At 32.2% G+C, this 18,556-nt stretch overlaps 2 protein-coding genes across 2 annotated transcripts in view; one reads left to right on the top strand and one right to left on the bottom strand.

The window, feature by feature from the left end:
- The window catches only part of LOC134696914 (U3 small nucleolar RNA-associated protein 18 homolog), a 53,870-nt gene that overhangs the window by 29,917 nt on the left and 5,397 nt on the right, over positions 1–18,556 (bottom strand). Inside the window, exons 8-11 of the mRNA XM_063558881.1 lie at positions 16,454–16,537; positions 1,609–1,780; positions 952–1,052; positions 185–275 (exon numbers count right to left, since the gene is read on the bottom strand). Of these exons, the coding sequence (XP_063414951.1) occupies positions 185–275; positions 952–1,052; positions 1,609–1,780; positions 16,454–16,537 (448 nt within the window). The remainder of the gene's footprint in view (positions 1–184; positions 276–951; positions 1,053–1,608; positions 1,781–16,453; positions 16,538–18,556) is intronic.
- LOC134697292 (uncharacterized) lies at positions 4,993–12,701 on the top strand. The gene is made up of 5 exons (XM_063559468.1): positions 4,993–5,106; positions 6,667–7,291; positions 7,888–8,037; positions 9,277–9,331; positions 11,579–12,701. The coding sequence occupies exons 2-5, from the start codon at positions 6,668–6,670 to the stop codon at positions 12,385–12,387; spliced, it is 1,638 nt and encodes a 545-aa protein (XP_063415538.1). The 5' UTR covers positions 4,993–5,106; position 6,667; the 3' UTR covers positions 12,388–12,701.

Below are 18,556 nucleotides of genomic sequence, written 5' to 3'. Positions count from 1 at the left end.
CACATTTATAATTAAGAGTGAGATGTGTGGAGGAAAAGAAAATACATCTTTATGAGCAGACACAAGTTTTAATCCTATTATTTAGTCTTCAAGCATAGACTTCCTGATTACTATGGTAAAGGTATGGTCTGTGCATCAACTTGAAACATAAAGTTTGTAAAAAGAGAATATGACAATAAATTACCTCCATATGAATACATTGTACTTCCATCTTGTGAAAAGCAAACCCCACCTACACTACCATTCATCTTCTGTGTATAGATCCATTCTTTTGACTGTAAATAGAAAAACAGAACGTGTATCTCTTTTTTTTATGGTTTAGCTTTGTCTATTTTAAAACAATTATATACAAAAGTTCTCTTTAATCATCTGGTCTTTGATTGAGAGTTAACAATTTACTATATCTTTTTATTCCATATGAAAATGTTATCAAAAACTATTTTGACTTTAAACTTTTTAGATTTACTGGTGGTCTGTCTTGTTTGTTATGATATGCAAAGCTTGTCTTTGTTTATGTTTTGATGTTACACTATTGTTTCAGATATTGGAGAAGGTTTGGTACCATTAAAACATTTCTGTAGTTGTCTTTTGCTGATGTTGTACATTAGTTTTTTCTCGTTTATAGTTTTTTTTTATATAGATTAGACCTTCAGCTTTCCCATTTGAATGCTTTTAGACTATTAATTTTTTTTTGCCTTTTATAGCTTGCTGTTTTGTGTGAGCCAAGGCTCTGTGTTGCAGAATGTACCTTGACCTATAATAGTTTACTTTCATAAATTGTGACTTGAATGGAGAGTTGTCTCATTGGCACTCATACCACAGCTTCCTATATCTATTTGATCTATAAAACATTTCTTTATGTATAAGATGATACTCATTGCAAGTACATCAGGTACTCAGAAATTTAATATCTAGGTGTATATCAACTAAAAAAAATCAAAAAGAGTATACCTTGGCTGATAATAAGTGTATATTTCCATATAATCCTAGGAAAGCTATAAATCTTCCATCAGGTGACACAACAAATCTCTTCATATTTACTTCTCCTAAACCTAAATGAAAAACAAATTGTACAGATGTTAATCATTTTGTATCATCTGTTAATATGGTTAATAGAATGTCACATATGAAGTACTTATCAAATGTAATATATATAATATAAAACTATGAAATGAGAGTATCATTTTATCATTTTTGTTTGTTCAAGTACTTTTCTGGATTTATCTTCATCAGGAATGCTCAAACCAAAAAAACAGTTTGTTACTATACATTTCTTTCTTATAACAATCTGAATGTGTCTAGTACACGGATGGCCCATCCCCACTATCATTTTCTATGTTCAGTGGACCGTGAAATTTGGGTAAAAATGCTAAATTGGCATTAAATTAGAAAGACAATATCAAAGGGAACATGTGTACTACGTTTCAAGTTGACTTCAAATTCATCAAAAACTTCCTCAACCAAAAACTTTTACCTGAAGCGGGACAGACGAACGAACAAACAAACTTACTGATGGATGGATGTACATAAATGGAGCATTATAAATTGGGCATAACAATAGATTCTGGCGAATTTAAAACTTGTGATAACTTTCGACTGATTACTTACCTTTAACAGGAGGTACACTGATCATCTTCCCAACCATCATGTCATAATAATGAAAACCTTTATGTTTTGACCCCATGATAACCTCCTCTCCATTGGCACTAAAATGAGCTGAGTATATTGGATAATTCTCTAAGAATATACTCTGTATCTTTGGGTTATTTTTGCCATCAACCTGTAAAATTATAAGGAGTTACTAACATAAACATTTCAGTGATATTCCTGTTTGAACTATTTTCCCATATACTAAAAACATGAGTGATTAGTTTGGACATTTATTATATAATAAAACAAGAGGCTCTCAAGAGCCTGAATCGCTCACCTGAATTTTTTTGGTTTAATCTCTCATCAATGATTATTTTGGCTTTTCAATTTATTTAAATGTTCTTTAAATCAAAAGCCAAAAAAAAAAATCTTTTTCTCCTATGTTCTATTCTAACCATAGGAGCTATGTTTCTTGACATACAAGGAAATGAAATATAAAATTTATACTAGATACTCTGAAACTCTGAAACTCATTTAGCCTAAGTTTGGCTGAAATTGATACAGCAGTTTCAAAGGAGAAGAATTTTTAAAGTAAGTCAACATGATGAACAAATTGTGAAAAAAGTCTTTAAAGGGCAATAACTCCTTAAGAGGTCAATTGACAATTTTGGTCAAATTGACTTATTTGTAGATCTTACTTTGCTGATCATTTTTGCTGTTTACAGTTTATCTTTATCTATATAATAATATTCAAGATAATGACCAAAAACTGCAAAATTTCCTTAAAATTACCAATTAAGTGGCAGCAACCTAACAATGGTTTGTCTGATTCATCTGAAAATTTCAGGGCTGATAGATTTTGACCTAATGAACATATTAACCCCCAGTGTCGTATTTGCTCCAAATGCTTTCGTTTTTGAGATATAAGCCAAAAACTGCATTTGACCCCTATGTTCTATTTTAAGTAACGGCGGCCATGTTTTTTGACGGATCAAAAGTCTAAGCACACACTTTGTGCAGGATAATCTAAGGAACAATCATGCTAAGTTTCATCAAAATCCATTCAGTAGTTTCAGAGAAGAAGATTTTTTAAAGTTAGCAAATATGATGAACAAATTGTGAAAAATTGCCATTAAAGGACAATAACCCCTTAAGGGGTCAATTGACAATTTTGGTCATAATAACTTATTTGTAGATCTTACTTTGCTGATCATTTTTGCTGTTTACAGTTTATCTTTATCTATATAATAATATTCAAGATAATGACCAAAAACTGCAAAATTTCCTTAAAATTACCAATTAAGTGGCAGCAACCCAACAATGGTTTGTCTGATTCATCTGAAAATTTCAGGGCTGATAGATTTTGACCTAATGAACATATCAACCCCCGTGTCGTATTTGCTCCAAATGCTTTCGTTTTTGAGATATAAGCCAAAAACTGCATTTGACCCCTATGTTCTATTTTAAGTAACGGCAGCCATGTTTTTTGACGGATCAAAAATCTAAGCACACACTTTGTGCAGGATAATCTAAGGAACAATCATGCTAAGTTTCATCCAAATCCATTCAGTAGTTTCAGAGGAGAAGATTTTTTAAAGTTAGCAAATATGATGAACAAATTGTGAAAAATTGCCATTAAAGGACAATAACCCCTTAAGGGGTCAATTGACAATTTTGGTCATAATAACTTATTTGTAGATCTTACTTTGCTGATCATTTTTGCTGTTTACAGTTTATCTTTATCTATAATAATATTCAAGATAATGACCAAAAACTGCAAAATTTCTTTAAAATTACCAATTAAGTGGCAGCAACCCAACAATGGTTTGTTTGATTCATCTGAAAATTTCAGGGCTGATAGATCTTGACCTAATGAACATTTTAACCCCTGTCAGATTTGCTCTAAATGCTTTCGTTTTTGAGATATAAGCCAAAAACTGCATTTGACCCCTATGTTCTATTTTAAGTTACGGCGGCCATGTTTTTTGACGGATCAAAAATCGAAGCGCACACTTTGTGCAGGATACTCTAAGGAACAATCATGCTAAGTTTCATCCAAATCCATTCAGTAGTTTCAGAGGAGAAGATTTTTTAAAGTTAGCAAATATGATGAACAAATTGTGAAAAATTGCCATTAAAGGACAATAACCCCTTAAGGAGTCAATTGACAATTTTGGTCATTTAACTTATTTGTAGATCTTACTTTGCTGATCATTTTTGCTGTTTACAGTTTATCTTTATCTATAATAATATTCAAGATAATGACCAAAAACTGCAAAATTTCTTTAAAATTACCAATTAAGTGGCAGCAACCCAACAATGGTTTGTTTGATTCATCTGAAAATTTCAGGGCTGGTAGATCTTGACCTAATGAACATTTTAACCCCCATGTCAGATTTGCTCTAAATGCTTTCGTTTTTGAGATATAAGCCAAAAACTGCATTTGACCCCTATGTTCTATTTTAAGTAACGGCGGCCATGTTTTTTGACGGATCAAAAATCGAAGCGCACACTTTGTGCAGGATACTCTAAGGAACAATCATGCTAAGTTTCATTCAAATCCATTCAGTACTTTCAGAGGAGAAGATGTTTGTAAAATTGTTAACGACGTCAGACAACGACGACGGACGCCAAGTGATAAGAAAAGCTCACATGGCCTTTTAGGCCAGGTGAGCTAAAAATTACTACATTATCATCACCTTATTCATGTATTCATTTTATTTCAGTAAAATTGTTCTTACCATGCATAAACTGATTTTTCATAATATTTTTAATTGCATTCACCACTTGACTATTTTGCTACAGTAGATGGTTACAAGAATGTGTCCAAAGTACACGGATGCCCCACTCGCACTATCATTTTCCATGTTCAATAGACTGTGAAATGGGGTAAAAAACTTATTTAGTACTAAAATTAGAAATATCATACCATAGGGACCATGTGTACTAAGTTTCAAGTTGATTGGACTTTAACTTCATCAAAAACTACCTCGAACAAAAACTTTAATTTAAAGCGGGACAGACAACATGGACAGAGGAATGAACGTACGCATAGCCGCCACCAGATCACTATCCCTATGTCAAGCTTTATGCAACAAAAGTTGCAGGCTCGACAAAAAATGTTTGGTATAACAATATAAGTGCACTCTATCATTTCATTCATAGTGTGATGAGGCTATTTAAAGCATATATCTATTAATAAATTATCTCCTCTAGTTCACAAATTAATCAACTTTAGTTTTTTAAAAAATGTGTATTTTATATGCCCTTTGTATGTTTCCAATTTTACTGTATCTTTTATTTCCTCAATATAATCATTGTGAACAGATTGACCTTCAGAGGACCCCATTTGACAAAACTCTTTTGTAAGTAGATCAATATACTTTATCATGTGATTTATGTCTAAAAATAGCAAAGGGTATTTCCTTAATTGAATGGTTTTCCTGTGAGAGCACAATTGGTTTTGTTTCTTATGTCTACAAAATATTTAGAAATAGAAAATGAAATAGAATAAAGGTTTGTAGTATTACCACTTTTCTTATTTTCTTACAAAATGAAAGTTTATAAAATGTCAAATGATTGCATTTTATTTAAATTGAAAGTAGAAATTATCAATCTTATACAAAATGGAAGTACAAAATGTACAACCATATTACCTAACGAAATTAATCAGTCTTTACATATAAAATAATCTGTTCCTACTTTTGAACATTAACTTATGTATTTGGAAACAAGAATGTGTTCACAATACACAGATGCCCCACTCACACAACCATTTTCTATGTTCAGTGGACCTTGAAAATGGGATAAAAACTCTAATTTTGGCATTAAGAGATCAAAACATAGGGAACATGTGTACTAAGTTTCAAGTTGGTCAGAGTTCAACTTCATTTAAAACTACCTTGACCAAAAACTTTAACCTGAATTGGGACAGACAGACAGACAAACAACCTGACCAAAGAACGAACAGACAAAAGGACACACAGACCAGAAAACATAATGCCCCTCGCAGGTGGGGCCTAAAATATAAGAATATGTCCAGAGTATACAGATCATATACTTGCACTATCAATTTCTTTGTTTAATGGATCATGAAAGTGAAATCAAAGTTTAATTTGGAATCAAAATTAGAAAGAGTGTATCATTAGGAACATGTGTTCTAAATTTCAAAATAAACAAACCAACCAACTGACCAACCAACCAACTAGCCCTCATTGAAATCTATGCTCCTCCCAGTGTATGAAATTCAGTCAAAGTTTTAACCATTTTAAAGGGAAGAAATGATAAAAAAATGTTGTAGACAGCGTTCACAAATAGAAGACATTTAATTTGCATTTCATCCCTAGGAATAATATTGAAACAGTTGTACATGTACATACATTAGTTTTGAGTGCAGGAATAAGAATATATGGAGGTTAATGTGGTTCATAAGTGTTTCTCATTTCTGTTTTTTTTTTTATATATAGTAGACCTTTGTTTAAATGTTTAAACCTGTTAAATTGTTTAACACAAGTCATTTTGGGGGCCCTTTAAAGCTTGTTGTTCTGTGTATGCATGGCTCTGTGTTGAAGGCCTCACTTTTACAAATTAGAACTTGGATGGAAAGCTGTCACATTGGCACCCATTCAACATCTTCTTATATCTGTCTATGATAAAGGATCCAGAAAAATCAGGTAGAAGTTGAACAAGTGAGATGGCCAACAGTGCAATTTTCCATATAATAATGTTTCCAAGCTTTTAAGGTGCATAACCCTTAAAACAATAATTGATTGCTACTGATTTTCCAACTTGTCCAAAACAATGAATAAATCTATATAAACCTTAAATACAAGTTTTATAAAAAGCTGACAAGATTGTTCACTTGACAGCCTTGACATGACTGGACGGGATGACAGGAAAACACCTGGTATATGTATGTCCTACGCAAAGTGTTGCGCAGGAGACAATTAGAGAACAGAAACAATTTTGGACATATATTTCTGAGTCAAACAAATTAAATATAAAGTTAATGTGGTAGTATTTAGTATCTGAATAGCTTAAACATTCTAATACATTATTCTTTAATTTTGTTTCCAGAATGGATAGAGAGGACAAGAGAAGGTACCTAATTGTTGGCTCTGTGATACTAGAAATTGTTTCTCCTCTACTGAGAAAGAAGCTAGAAGACTGCTACACTAGTAAAGGATTGGGCTGTTTGCAAGATTTTATTAACAGTCTTCCTGTCAAACATATCCTATTTCATTTACGTCACAAAAATAGCAAATGTTGTGTGGACACTGCTAATTGTGTAAACCAGCAATCCCTTCCACTTAACTATAGCCAGTGGAATCGTATGTACACTGCAGGATCAACAAAACATAACTGTCATTGTAAATATACAGCAAATCCTATTTCCTTGAATGATCTTGACCTCACTTTGTTAAGTTTAATTTTACTGAACTGCTGTAGCCTATCATCAGATGAAGAAACTTTGATTTGTGACCTCCGAGAATTCAAGAACAACTATCTCAGCCACAACACAGATGGCGCCATTTCTGAGACAGAATACAACACACTCTGGACAGACTTGACAAAATATGTTATAAAACTGGACCCAAGTAAACAAAATGACCTTGTCATAATACAAAACAGACCATTGGATGAATCCCTTTGTCAATACTATGTAACATGTCTTCTAGATGTGCATGTAATACTTGAAAAGGTATGTACTTAAAGTCTGTATAGTTACTAGTACTGTAAACCAACTCATTTTTGCAAGCAATTTTTTTTCATGACTTATCTATAATGCATGATTGAAATCAATAAAATTTGCATACATATACTAGTAGCTTGTAATTCAGTTAAATAAATGCATGTATGCATCATAACATGAAAAATTTGTTACAAAGACAGTAAGTTTAAAACTATTCAAGAGCCATACAGTTTTTACAGATTGAATTACGTAGCATGAGGAATATTTGGAAAAGAGGTTCTCAAGAAGAAAATAGAAATGTAAAACGTTCCATATAATAGTAAAGATTTATGATTCATTCATGATGCAAAATCAGTATACATGGTATATGAGCGCACAGTAACAAAATGAAAAATGCAAAGGAACATAGATTGTATTGTTGTTCTTATTGCTAGGTCTCAGAGAGGCCTTCAACATGGAGACAACAAACTCTGTGGATGGGTGACAAAAGTTATAAGTATTGACACAAGATAACATTGTGATTTGACCCTAAAAATAAAAAGCAATTGAAGAAAGAGGATGCTGTGTTTGAAATGACGATTAAAAGCTATTTTTTTTTATTCAAGATTGACACAAAAATAGATGCAACATCTGCAGAAATAAGAACAACTATTGACAATGGTAATACTGAAGTAATGGGAACTATTGGCACAAAAACTGCTGAACTACTTTCTACAATGGGTATCAACAATGTTGTGCTTTTGGCTAAAATAGAGGTATGTTTCTGTTTTTATAAGTCTCCTCTGTAACTAAGGGTCTCAATAGTACATCTACAGCGATCTGTCAACTCTCAGGGCAAAGTGTGTTTGACTCCACACTTAATAGATGAGATGGATAGATTTCTTGCTTAAGGTGGTATGGGTGTCTTTTGCCATCTTGGATTGTAAAAAAACAGAGAACCTAAGGTCCAGATTTTCAATCAAGTTAACAAAATTTGATGCAGGAATGCAAATAACTAAATGTGAATTTGCATTTAAAGAACAAATTTATAAGATTCTAACTTATAAATATTAATTGATGCTATGGGACGTACGCGCAAGCGCAGACGGCATATGACAGATTTTAAATACATGTTTTAACGTTGTTTTTGTCAGTTTCATTTGAATGGAGATAACAATATTATATTTTAAGCTCAGACGGCATCAATTTGGGATTTGATGGTTGCAAATATCCATTTCCTGGGGTCGCGGCGCCAGTAAAATTCATCAAACCCGTAATTGATGCCGTCAGAGCTTAAGATCCAATACAGTATCTTCTAATTTCGACTCCCATACCACCTTAATGTAACGTTTTTTTGTGGTATTCATTATAAACAATATCAAAGATTATGTGTTGCTGGAGCTTTATCAAATTCCAAGTTGATTAGAAAAGCTATAGAAATTTTCATAGGTGAATAGCTATCTGAATGAAGTTTGAACGTAAAATTCAAGCCTTTATACCTATTAATCAAATCCTTAAATTGAAATTTGACAGAAATAAACCCAATCTACCAAATAACCTGGCATTTTGTAAGTCTAAGACCAACATATATAATTGAGATTGCTGAAGAGTTTTATCAAAACCCAAGATAATTTGAAAAAAGGTATAGAAATCTTTGAAGGTGAGAAACTTAATTATGTCCAAACAAATTTCCTAACCTATTTTACCTAAAAATAACTGGTCAAGACCAATTTGAGACGTTACAAAGGTTATCAAGTACTCCATCCAACCTATTTAGCAAAGTCGAGATCAAATGTAAGTCCATTAAAGTACTGTCTAGGTTATGTTAAGTCTTGTCAAGTAAGTGACATTGTGTTCAGCATCATATGAGAGATGTGTACCAGATGTTTCTGTTGGATAAATAGATCAACAGACAAACTGACAGAATATCAGACAGATAAACTGTTGGACAAAGTAAATGCAATATGGCTGCACGAGTTTTGGGAATAATAAACAGAATTATTTTCTTTTTTCAGGAGGTGTTACAGAATATGATCTGTCAGAGATGTCGAAGAAGCATTGACAAACAAGGTAAGGGAGACAATAATAGATACACCTTAAAACGTTCAGCACTGAGGGTAACAACAATGTTATAAATATAATATATTTAAAGTTTTTAGATGGTACTATATTTTTATTGCCTTACTAACTTTTGCATTGTATTGCTTACTAATTGTACACTGGTCATTGAAATTTTGAATTTCAATCATCTGATATATTAAAGACATTATGAGCAAATAAACCTAAATACATAAAACATAATGTGTCCCCTTTAAATACAGATTCACCTATCTTTATATTATAAATACAAATACAGGTTTATGTCAGACTTAAGTCTTTCATGTTAAGACAACAACCTCTATTATAGCTTAGTTTTGAACGTTTTTTGCGGCAAACAAGTTATAAAGGCTCTTTTCTCTTATAAGTAGATTTTTTTCACATTGTCAAGGGTATTTAAGTACTTTTGAGATTAGAAGGGGTCAAAGGTCATAAATCCTGTGTGTAAATAAATATAGAACACCAACACAATACTCAACTTATCAATTCTTGTCAGGTCATAGTACAATGTACAACATTGTTCTCTTATTTTCATCAAATAATTTTCTTAAGAATATGTCTGTGATTTATAATCATCTAGCCTGTGTGTATGTGTTTTCTTTATGGTTTCAAAATGTATTTGTTTTGACTAAATAATCAATTATGTTTAAAAAATAAATCAAAATTTGTTTATTAAATTAATAATTATATCAATATATACTTAGTGCTGTAAAGGAGAAGGTCCAGTAAGACCTCTTTTTGGCCCCAAAATAGCAGTTTTACAAAGTTCTTAAAATGTAAACTTTTAGTTATTCATATAATTATTGGACAGTAGAATGCCTCTGCTACATAAATATGGACAGTTTTTGACATAAAAACGCACATTTATCAGGTTCTAGCACCATAAAGTCATGCTAAATTACTGAAATCTTCACAATTCTAGCATTTTAGTTAGATTTTAGACAGTTTTCATGTAAAATGAAAGTGGCCACATTGGTGTTCATCCTTAATTTTGAAATGTAAGTTGTATTTTATGATAATACATAACATATATAAAGGTTGACGATGAACACGGATCTAGCCACTATCATATTTGACAAAAACCATCTGTAAGTGACGTTTTTCGGCATATTTGGTAGATTTTTCATATTTGAGCTTGAATCGGATCGTTTTTAAGGACTAAAATCAGTTAAAATCTCTCACATAAACTAACTGATCCAAATGAAACAGACACTTAAGAATTTAGAAAGTGGTCAAAATCTTTCGTCAGATGAACCTGAAATTTGAGGCCAAAATTGGTCCTTACCGGACCTATTCCTTTTAAAAAAGCAAAAAAGCAAATGATAAACCGAAAATGTATGTTTTATTTCAAATTTAATATGTGGTGTTTCTATAGAATATTACAAGGTTCAAGATTATTGGAAAGTTTAGGATTTCATTGCCCTACCCCTTTTTGATATGTTTATATGTTATACAAAACAAACATTTAAACTTCATGGATACTAATTTCTATATCCTGTAGTTTATCATTTTAAGATTCTTTATCTCCTTTAGAAACAATTTAATTCAATTAAATATCTGTATTCAGTACTTATTTTGGTATTTATTGCCTCTGTAATACAATGAATGAGTCAGTCATTATATAAATAACACATAGCTGAGAGGGTGATAGAGCAGATTGGTACCCCGAGAAAACATTGTCAACCGCGGCGAAGCCAAGGTTGACAATGCCTTTTCGAGGGGTTCCAATCTGCTCTATCACCCTCTCAGCTATGTGCTATTTAATTTATTATACTGAATGTCCTATCATTATTGGCTTTTACAGATTACGTTTATTTTAGAATTATTTTCTATGACGTCACGTTCATAACAACGTTACGGGCATTAGAAAAAAAAAACAAGTTACGCAAGATGTTTTATTTTATTTATTTTAACAGTTGATAATAAAATCTGAGTCAAAACGTAGAACTTGGGCATTTTATTTAATTCCTTGATGTAAATTCAATTCATTGATGTAAATCCAATTCATTGTTCTTTGAATTATCGATTTCTTATTGGTCTAGACGAGAGGGTAACATTCAAAAAAATTGTCACCCGCTCAGCCATGTGATAGAGTAAATTGACACCCTCATCTTAGCCAATCAAAATATGGCATTTTAACGTGAAGTATAATAAAGTATATTGATATCTTCAATGTAATGTATACAATGATTTGTATAGAATTGTCAATTTATTTTTCAGACAAAAAGGGAAGAGCTTTACAGCCATACAATTTAGGACAGCCTATCTTCACACTGAATCATCAGATAGACCTGACATCAGTAGTTGGTGACAGGAGAGGATGTGTAAAAGATGTAGTGATGATGGATGATGGTAGACTGGTGATGTGTTTACCTTTACAGAGGAGACTACTGATCTGTAATACAGATGGATCACAGGTAGACAGTATACATGTACAGGGTGAACCATGGTGTGTTACAGCAGTCAACAACTCTACAGTAGCTGTTATACTGGAATACAGTGACTGTATAGGGATGTATGACATAAACAATAAACTTAAACTTAAATCAATACCAGTACCTGGAATGAGGGTTATGAGTGGCATTACAACTATAAACAACAAGTTAGTTGTAAGTGGTCACAACAGACTACTGATCATAGATCATCAGGCAGGAGAGGTGGTACAGACAATACAGACCGACTGTAATTACAGTTTACATGGTTCTGGTGACAGATTATTCTACTGTGATTACAAGAACCCCAACCTGTACTGGTACAGTTATACTGATGACAGACATCACACCCTAACATTATCATCACAGCCCAGGAATATGACTACACTACAAGATGGTAGTATGTATGTGGTGTGTAAGGATGGATCATTACAACATGTGTCATTTGATGGTAAACAGTATAAAACTGTGAAGACAGAAGGACTGAAAGAACTGAAGTATTGGTTGATGTCATATAATTCAAACCAGAGAAAACTTGTCACACTAGGTGACCAAAAGACAACAATCAAAGTCTATCATGAAATAATAAAACAGTGAAATAATCTTCTTTATATGCATATGTATATGTTTAATGATACTGGTAATATAATACTTCAGAAGAAAAAAAAACCAGAATATTTATATTCAATTCATTATTCTGTTATAACATTTAATTAACTGCTGAGATCCTTTTAATCAATATCTAATTTCTGTATAATTTTATTGTCATGGTTTGCAATTGAAATGAACCAAAATCAATTTTTATTATACATGATTTACATAATAAAGTTTCTTGAAATAAGTTCAGTTTAAAGGGCATATCTAATCCAAGATTTGGTATGATTACCAATGAGACAATTCATTAACAGCTACCTTGACCAAACACTTTAATCTGAAGTGGGACAGACAGATGAACAAACAGATGAACAGACCAATGCATATCACAGACTTAAAAACATGACTCTAGATGGTACATGAAAATGAGAAAAACAAACATGTAACACAGCAACAAGTGACAACCACTAAATTGCAGGCTCCTGACTTAGGACAGGCACAGATACAGAATGTAGTTAGTTTATTAAATATTTAAAGTAGCATTTAAGATCATAATTACTACTATAAACATGCTATAAATAAAATTGTAACTAGATGGGCTGCAGGTCGCAGCTTTATACGACTGCAGAGGTTGAACCCTGAACGGTTGGGGCAAGTATGGACACAACATTCAAGCTGGATTCAGCTTTAAATTTGAATTGTGATTAAATAGTTGACACAGTAAAGTTTCTGACATAGAATGAATGTGGTCTAATGAACTTAAATTTTTGTTTTGCCTTTGAGCAATTCACTATGCTGTTTAATATAAACAAAAATATCTCAAAAAAATGTTTTAAGAAACTTTCTTTTTATTCATGAAATCTGAAATGAGAAAAATTGAACCCCCAAAAAAACATTTTTTTTACATCCCTGTTTCCCTTTTTCCAAAACATATTTCAATTCAAATTTCTAATGGAGTTTGCAACAATAACTACTCATTTAAATACATCATAAAATATTAAAATGTAAATAAAAGTGCTTGTTATCACTGAATGGTAAAGATTGTTTTAATTTATCAGTTGGTAGTAAAAGTGAATATACATTGTATATTGTATAAAACAATGATTTAAGTTGATTCAACTACTATTCTGGACAAAGAAAGATAACTCCAATTGAAAATTTCTTACTATTGCGCAATATTGTGCAATTAGATATTTCTTGCTATTGCGCAGTATTGTGCAATTAGATATTTCTTGCTATTGCACAATACTGTGCAATTGAAAATATTTGCTATTGCACAATACTGTGCAATTGAAGATTTTTTGCTATTGCACAATACTGTGCAATTGAGAATTTATTGCTATTGCCCAAAACTGTGCAATTGAAGATTTCTTGCTATTGCTGAATACTGTGCAATTGAAAATTTCTTGCTATTGCACAATACTTAATATAATAATTTTGGATCCTGATTTGGACCAACTTGACAACTGGGCCCATAATCAAAAATCTAAGTACATGTTTAGATTCAGTATATCAAAGAAGCCCAAGCATTCAATTTTTGTTAAAATCAGACTTAGTTTAATTTTGGACCCTTTGCACTTTAATGTAGACCAATTTAAAGATGGGACCAAAAATTAAGAATCTACATACACAGGTAGATTTGGCATATCAAAGAACCCCAATTATTCAATTTTTGATGAAATCAAACAAAGTTTAATTTGGACCTTGATTTGGACCAACTTGAAAACTGGGCCAATAATCAACAAGAGTGCACACACTGAAATGTCTCGCCTTCTTTACTAATAATCGATAATATGTTAATAGTCCTAAATATAAAGCTTTATTACAACTGTCACATAAACTTCACATTAACCAAGAACGCTAAACATTGACCAATGAACCATGAAATTAAGGTCAAGGTCAGATGAACCATTTCAGAAAGACATGTACAGCTACCAATTCTTTCATACAACAAATATAGTTGACCTACTGCTTATAGTTTAAGAAAAACAGACCAAAACATTAAAACTTAACACTGAGCGATGAACCATGAAAATGAGGTCAAGGTTAAATAAAACCTGCGCGACTAATATATAGATCATAAAATATTTCCATACACCAAATATAGATAACATATTGCAAATAGTATAAGAAAAAAAGACCAAAACTAAAAAATTTAACTTTGACAACTGAACCATAATGATATAAATGAGGTCAAGGTCAGACGACACCTGCCAGCTAGACATGTACACCTTACAATTCTACTATACACCAAATATAGAAGACCTATTGCATATAGTATAAAAAACACAGACCAAAACACAAAAACTGAACTATAAATAATTTACCATGAAAATGAGGTCAAGGTAAGATGACACCTGCCGGTTGGACATGTACACCTTACAATCCTTCCATAAACCAAATATGTAAGACCTATAACTTATAATTTCTGAGATATGGAATTGACCACCAAAACTTAACCTTGTTCACTGATCCATTAAATCAGGTCGAGGTCAAATGAAAACTGTTTGACAGGCATGAAGACCTTGCAAGGTACACACATACCAAATATATTTATCCTATTACTTATAATAAGAGAGAATTTAACCTTACAAAAAATCTTTTAATTTTTTTTCAAAGTAGTCACTGAACCATAAAAACGAGGTCAAGGACATTGGACATGTGACTGACAGAAACTTCGTAACATGACGCATCTATATACAAGGTATGAAGCATCCAGGACTTCCACCTTCTAAAATATAAAGGTTTTAAGAAGTTAGCTAATGCAGCAGCCGCCTGTTCACTATCCCTATCACAAAAGTTGCAGGCTCAACAAAAATCTAAGTATAGTTTTAGATTCAGCATATCAAAGAACCCAAAGGATTCAAATTTTGATAAATCAACCTATGTTTAATTTTTGAGCCTTTGGACCCTAATGTAGACCAATTTGAAAACAGGACCAAAAATTAAGAATCAACATTCACAGTCATTTCGGCATATGAAAGAACCCCAATTATTCAATTTTTGATGAAATCAAACAAAGTTTCATTTTGGACCCTTTGGGCCCCTTATTTATTATTATTCCTTAACTGTTCGGACCTCAACTCCCAAAATCCATCCAAGCCTTCCTTTTATGGTCATAAACCTTGTGTTTAAATTTCATAGATTTCTTTTTACTTCTACTATAGAAAGAGTTCGAAAACTAAAAGTATTCGGACAAGGACGACGACAATGACGACAACAACGTTACTATGCAGACAACGATGCCAAAGTTATACCAATATACGACCAAAAACATTTCAATTTTTACGGTTGTATAAAAAGTAGAATCTATTGTTTAAGATGAAACAATTTCTTATCTTTAGTCACAGCTAAACAGAACCTATGCTATAAAATGCTTACATGGCTTATATTAAGATATTTCCAAAACCTGGTAAAAGTATTTTGGATTTTGTTCCGATGATTTGCTTTTCTTCCTGTCTGAGATGGGCTGTTTATTTCTCACAACATATGGATAAGACTTTGTACACATGACAATCTACAGTGATAACGTTTAACCATTGACATAATACTTATCCCTATAGGGATTATTTCTCCTTTATAGCAGGTTTTTTTATATTTACTTTTTCTCAGGAGCTGTATTTAAAAGTATTTAGGCCTTTTTATAGCTGACTATGCGGTATGGGCTTTGCTCATTGTTGAAGGCCGTGCAGTGACCTATAGTTGTTAATGTCTGTGTCATTTTGGTCTCTTGTGAACAGTTGTCTCATTGGCAATCATACCACATCTTACACTCATATCATTTGTTAGATGGTTGTCTCATTTGGCAAATAAACAACATGCTCTTATCATGTAATACAACTGTCTTAGAATAGACATTGTACTGTAGTCTATAAATTCATTTGCATGTTCTTCAATACTTTGTTAGACAACTCAAAATTGCTTTGACCAATTGTTATGAAATTTTAAGACAACATAATATAAAAAAGAAGATGTGGTATGATTGCCAATGAGACAACTGTAGATCAATCTACCGCCTTCAACAACTCTAACTTGTTTCATATGTCCTTATTCATGTAAATACACCTACCTGAAACAGATTTAGAGTCTGATTCATACCAGCTACCAGCATCACTTGTGAGGTTGGATGAAACTCGGCAGAATTTAGTTTACACTGAAAAATAAAATTCATTTTATAAGAATTTCCAAAGCTTTACATTTTCTGACCGTCATTACTAATATAAAGGTTTACCATGATCTTCAATGATCCATTTCAATCAAATTCAAAAAGGGAAAAGTATGGCTCTCTTATGTGATAGGATTTATCATGTGATGGCGAGTTTTGCATTACATGATGTGGGTTTGTTATTATATATTGTGGGTTTGTCATTTTATGCTGTGGTTCTGTCATTATGTGCTGTGGGTTTGTTATTATATGCTGCGGTTTTATTATTATATGGTGTGGGTTTGTCATTATATGCTGTGGGTACGTCATTATGTGCTGCGGGTTTGTTATTATATGCTGCTGGTTTGTTATTATGTGCTGTGGGTACGTCATTATGTGCTGTGGGTACGTCATTATGTGCTGTGGGTTATTTATTACATGATGTGGGTTTGTTATTATATACTGTGGGTTTGTTATTATATACTGTGGGTTTGTCATTTTATGCTGTGGTTCCGTCATTATGTGGTGTGGGTTTGTTATTATATGCTGCGGTTTTGTTATTATATGCCCTGGGTTTGTCATTATATGCTGTGGGTACGTCATTATGTGGTGTGGTTTTTTTTATTCTATGCTGCGGGTTTGTTATTATATGGTGTAGGTTTGTCATTATATGATGTGGGTTTGTTATTATATGCTGTGGGTACGTCACAAACCCACATCATGTAATGCAAAAGCTACCATCACATAATAAATACTATCACACAAGACAGCTATGGCGTTCAATAGAAAAGTATGATTTGAATATTGAAATTTGAACATCATTTAGAATCTAACAACTTCTCCCTGTTATGATCAGTTTCAGAAGAAGTCCACTTCATAAAATTCACTGAAAATTTGACAAGTTATTGATGTCTATAAAACTTCAAACCCAGAATGTATATTGTCTAAAAGCAGATAGGTAAGAAATATCAAGACATCAACTTAATCAAAGAGCTGAATAGCTCTGAGGGGAAAGACGGACCTTGTTTCTATTTAATTATGTTTTTGGAAAGGGGGGGGGGGGGGGTATCTTTTGATAGTTTTCATATGAAGAATGAAAGGTTGACAATATTGAAATCAATTGTTGTTTATGTCATTTCATTTCCTTAGTTTATGATTCAATTTGGACCAATGGAAGAGATCTGCATCTTCTAAATCTAAACATTTGATTAAAGTTGATAGCTAATTATCTAAAACTCAACTGAATTCTGTCATTTCACAACAACTACAATATTTTTTGAAATCTTGATAGTGTACCACTGAACTGCAGGCTAGGGCCATTTTCCATTTTTTGTGACAGTACTCTAAGTCTCTTGGATTTTTAAGTTTTTTCTTTAGAAAGTGTGGACTGAAAAATCTATTCAGTTTTAAATTTCCATTGTTAAAGTTCTAAGTTACAACTCTCATCACAGGGAAACAGGTACTAATAAAAAAACAATATGAGTGATGTAAACTGTGTGAAGCTGGTTTCCAAATCTTAATTTTAAAATATTTGTAAATAATAAATATGTTTAAACTACAAAATGCAAATTTTTGTTTTTTTTTTTTTACCATTACAATGATTATGTAGGTACACAAAAATTTAGTTTTAATAGAAGACTACTAATCCAATGAAATGTCACATTTGAAGTGTTTAAATACATTAACATTTATTTTAGTGGATAATTACTCATCAATTGAGGTGCTCCTGAATTGGAGGAAGATTCTCAGAATTTTTACAGAAAAAAGTGGTCTCACTAATAAGCGACAAGAAGAATTTTAGCGACAAGAAGCAACAAGAAGAATATTTTTTTCTTGTCGCTCAATAGTCTTCTTGGCGCTTCCTGTCGCTTTTTGACGCTTCTTGTCTCTAATTAGTGAGACCCGAAAACAGTAATAAAATCGTTTCTTTCCCCTGTCTCATGTAACCCCACGATCTTTGTTTATTTTGAAAGTTGTTGAACTACAAATTTAAGTATTGCATGTTGATGTTTAAATCATCTACAGTAA

This window comes from Mytilus trossulus, chromosome 14, assembly GCF_036588685.1.
Source record: "Mytilus trossulus isolate FHL-02 chromosome 14, PNRI_Mtr1.1.1.hap1, whole genome shotgun sequence".
Lineage (NCBI taxonomy): Eukaryota > Metazoa > Mollusca > Bivalvia > Mytilida > Mytilidae > Mytilus > Mytilus trossulus.
The sequence above is the reverse complement of the archived record's forward strand: the minus strand, read 5'-3'. Positions and strand labels throughout refer to the sequence as shown.

What these genes read in the sequence shown, in the direction of transcription:
- LOC134697292 (XM_063559468.1), top strand. Translation starts at nt 6,668, where the DNA reads ATGGATAGAGAGGACAAGAGAAGGTACCTAATTGTTGGCTCTGTGATA. An exon ending in TGCATGTAATACTTGAAAAG is followed by an intron (nt 7,292 to 7,887) that starts GTATGTACTTAA and finishes TTTTTATTCAAG; the next exon opens with ATTGACACAAAAATAGATGC. An exon ending in TGCTTTTGGCTAAAATAGAG is followed by an intron (nt 8,038 to 9,276) that starts GTATGTTTCTGT and finishes TTCTTTTTTCAG; the next exon opens with GAGGTGTTACAGAATATGAT.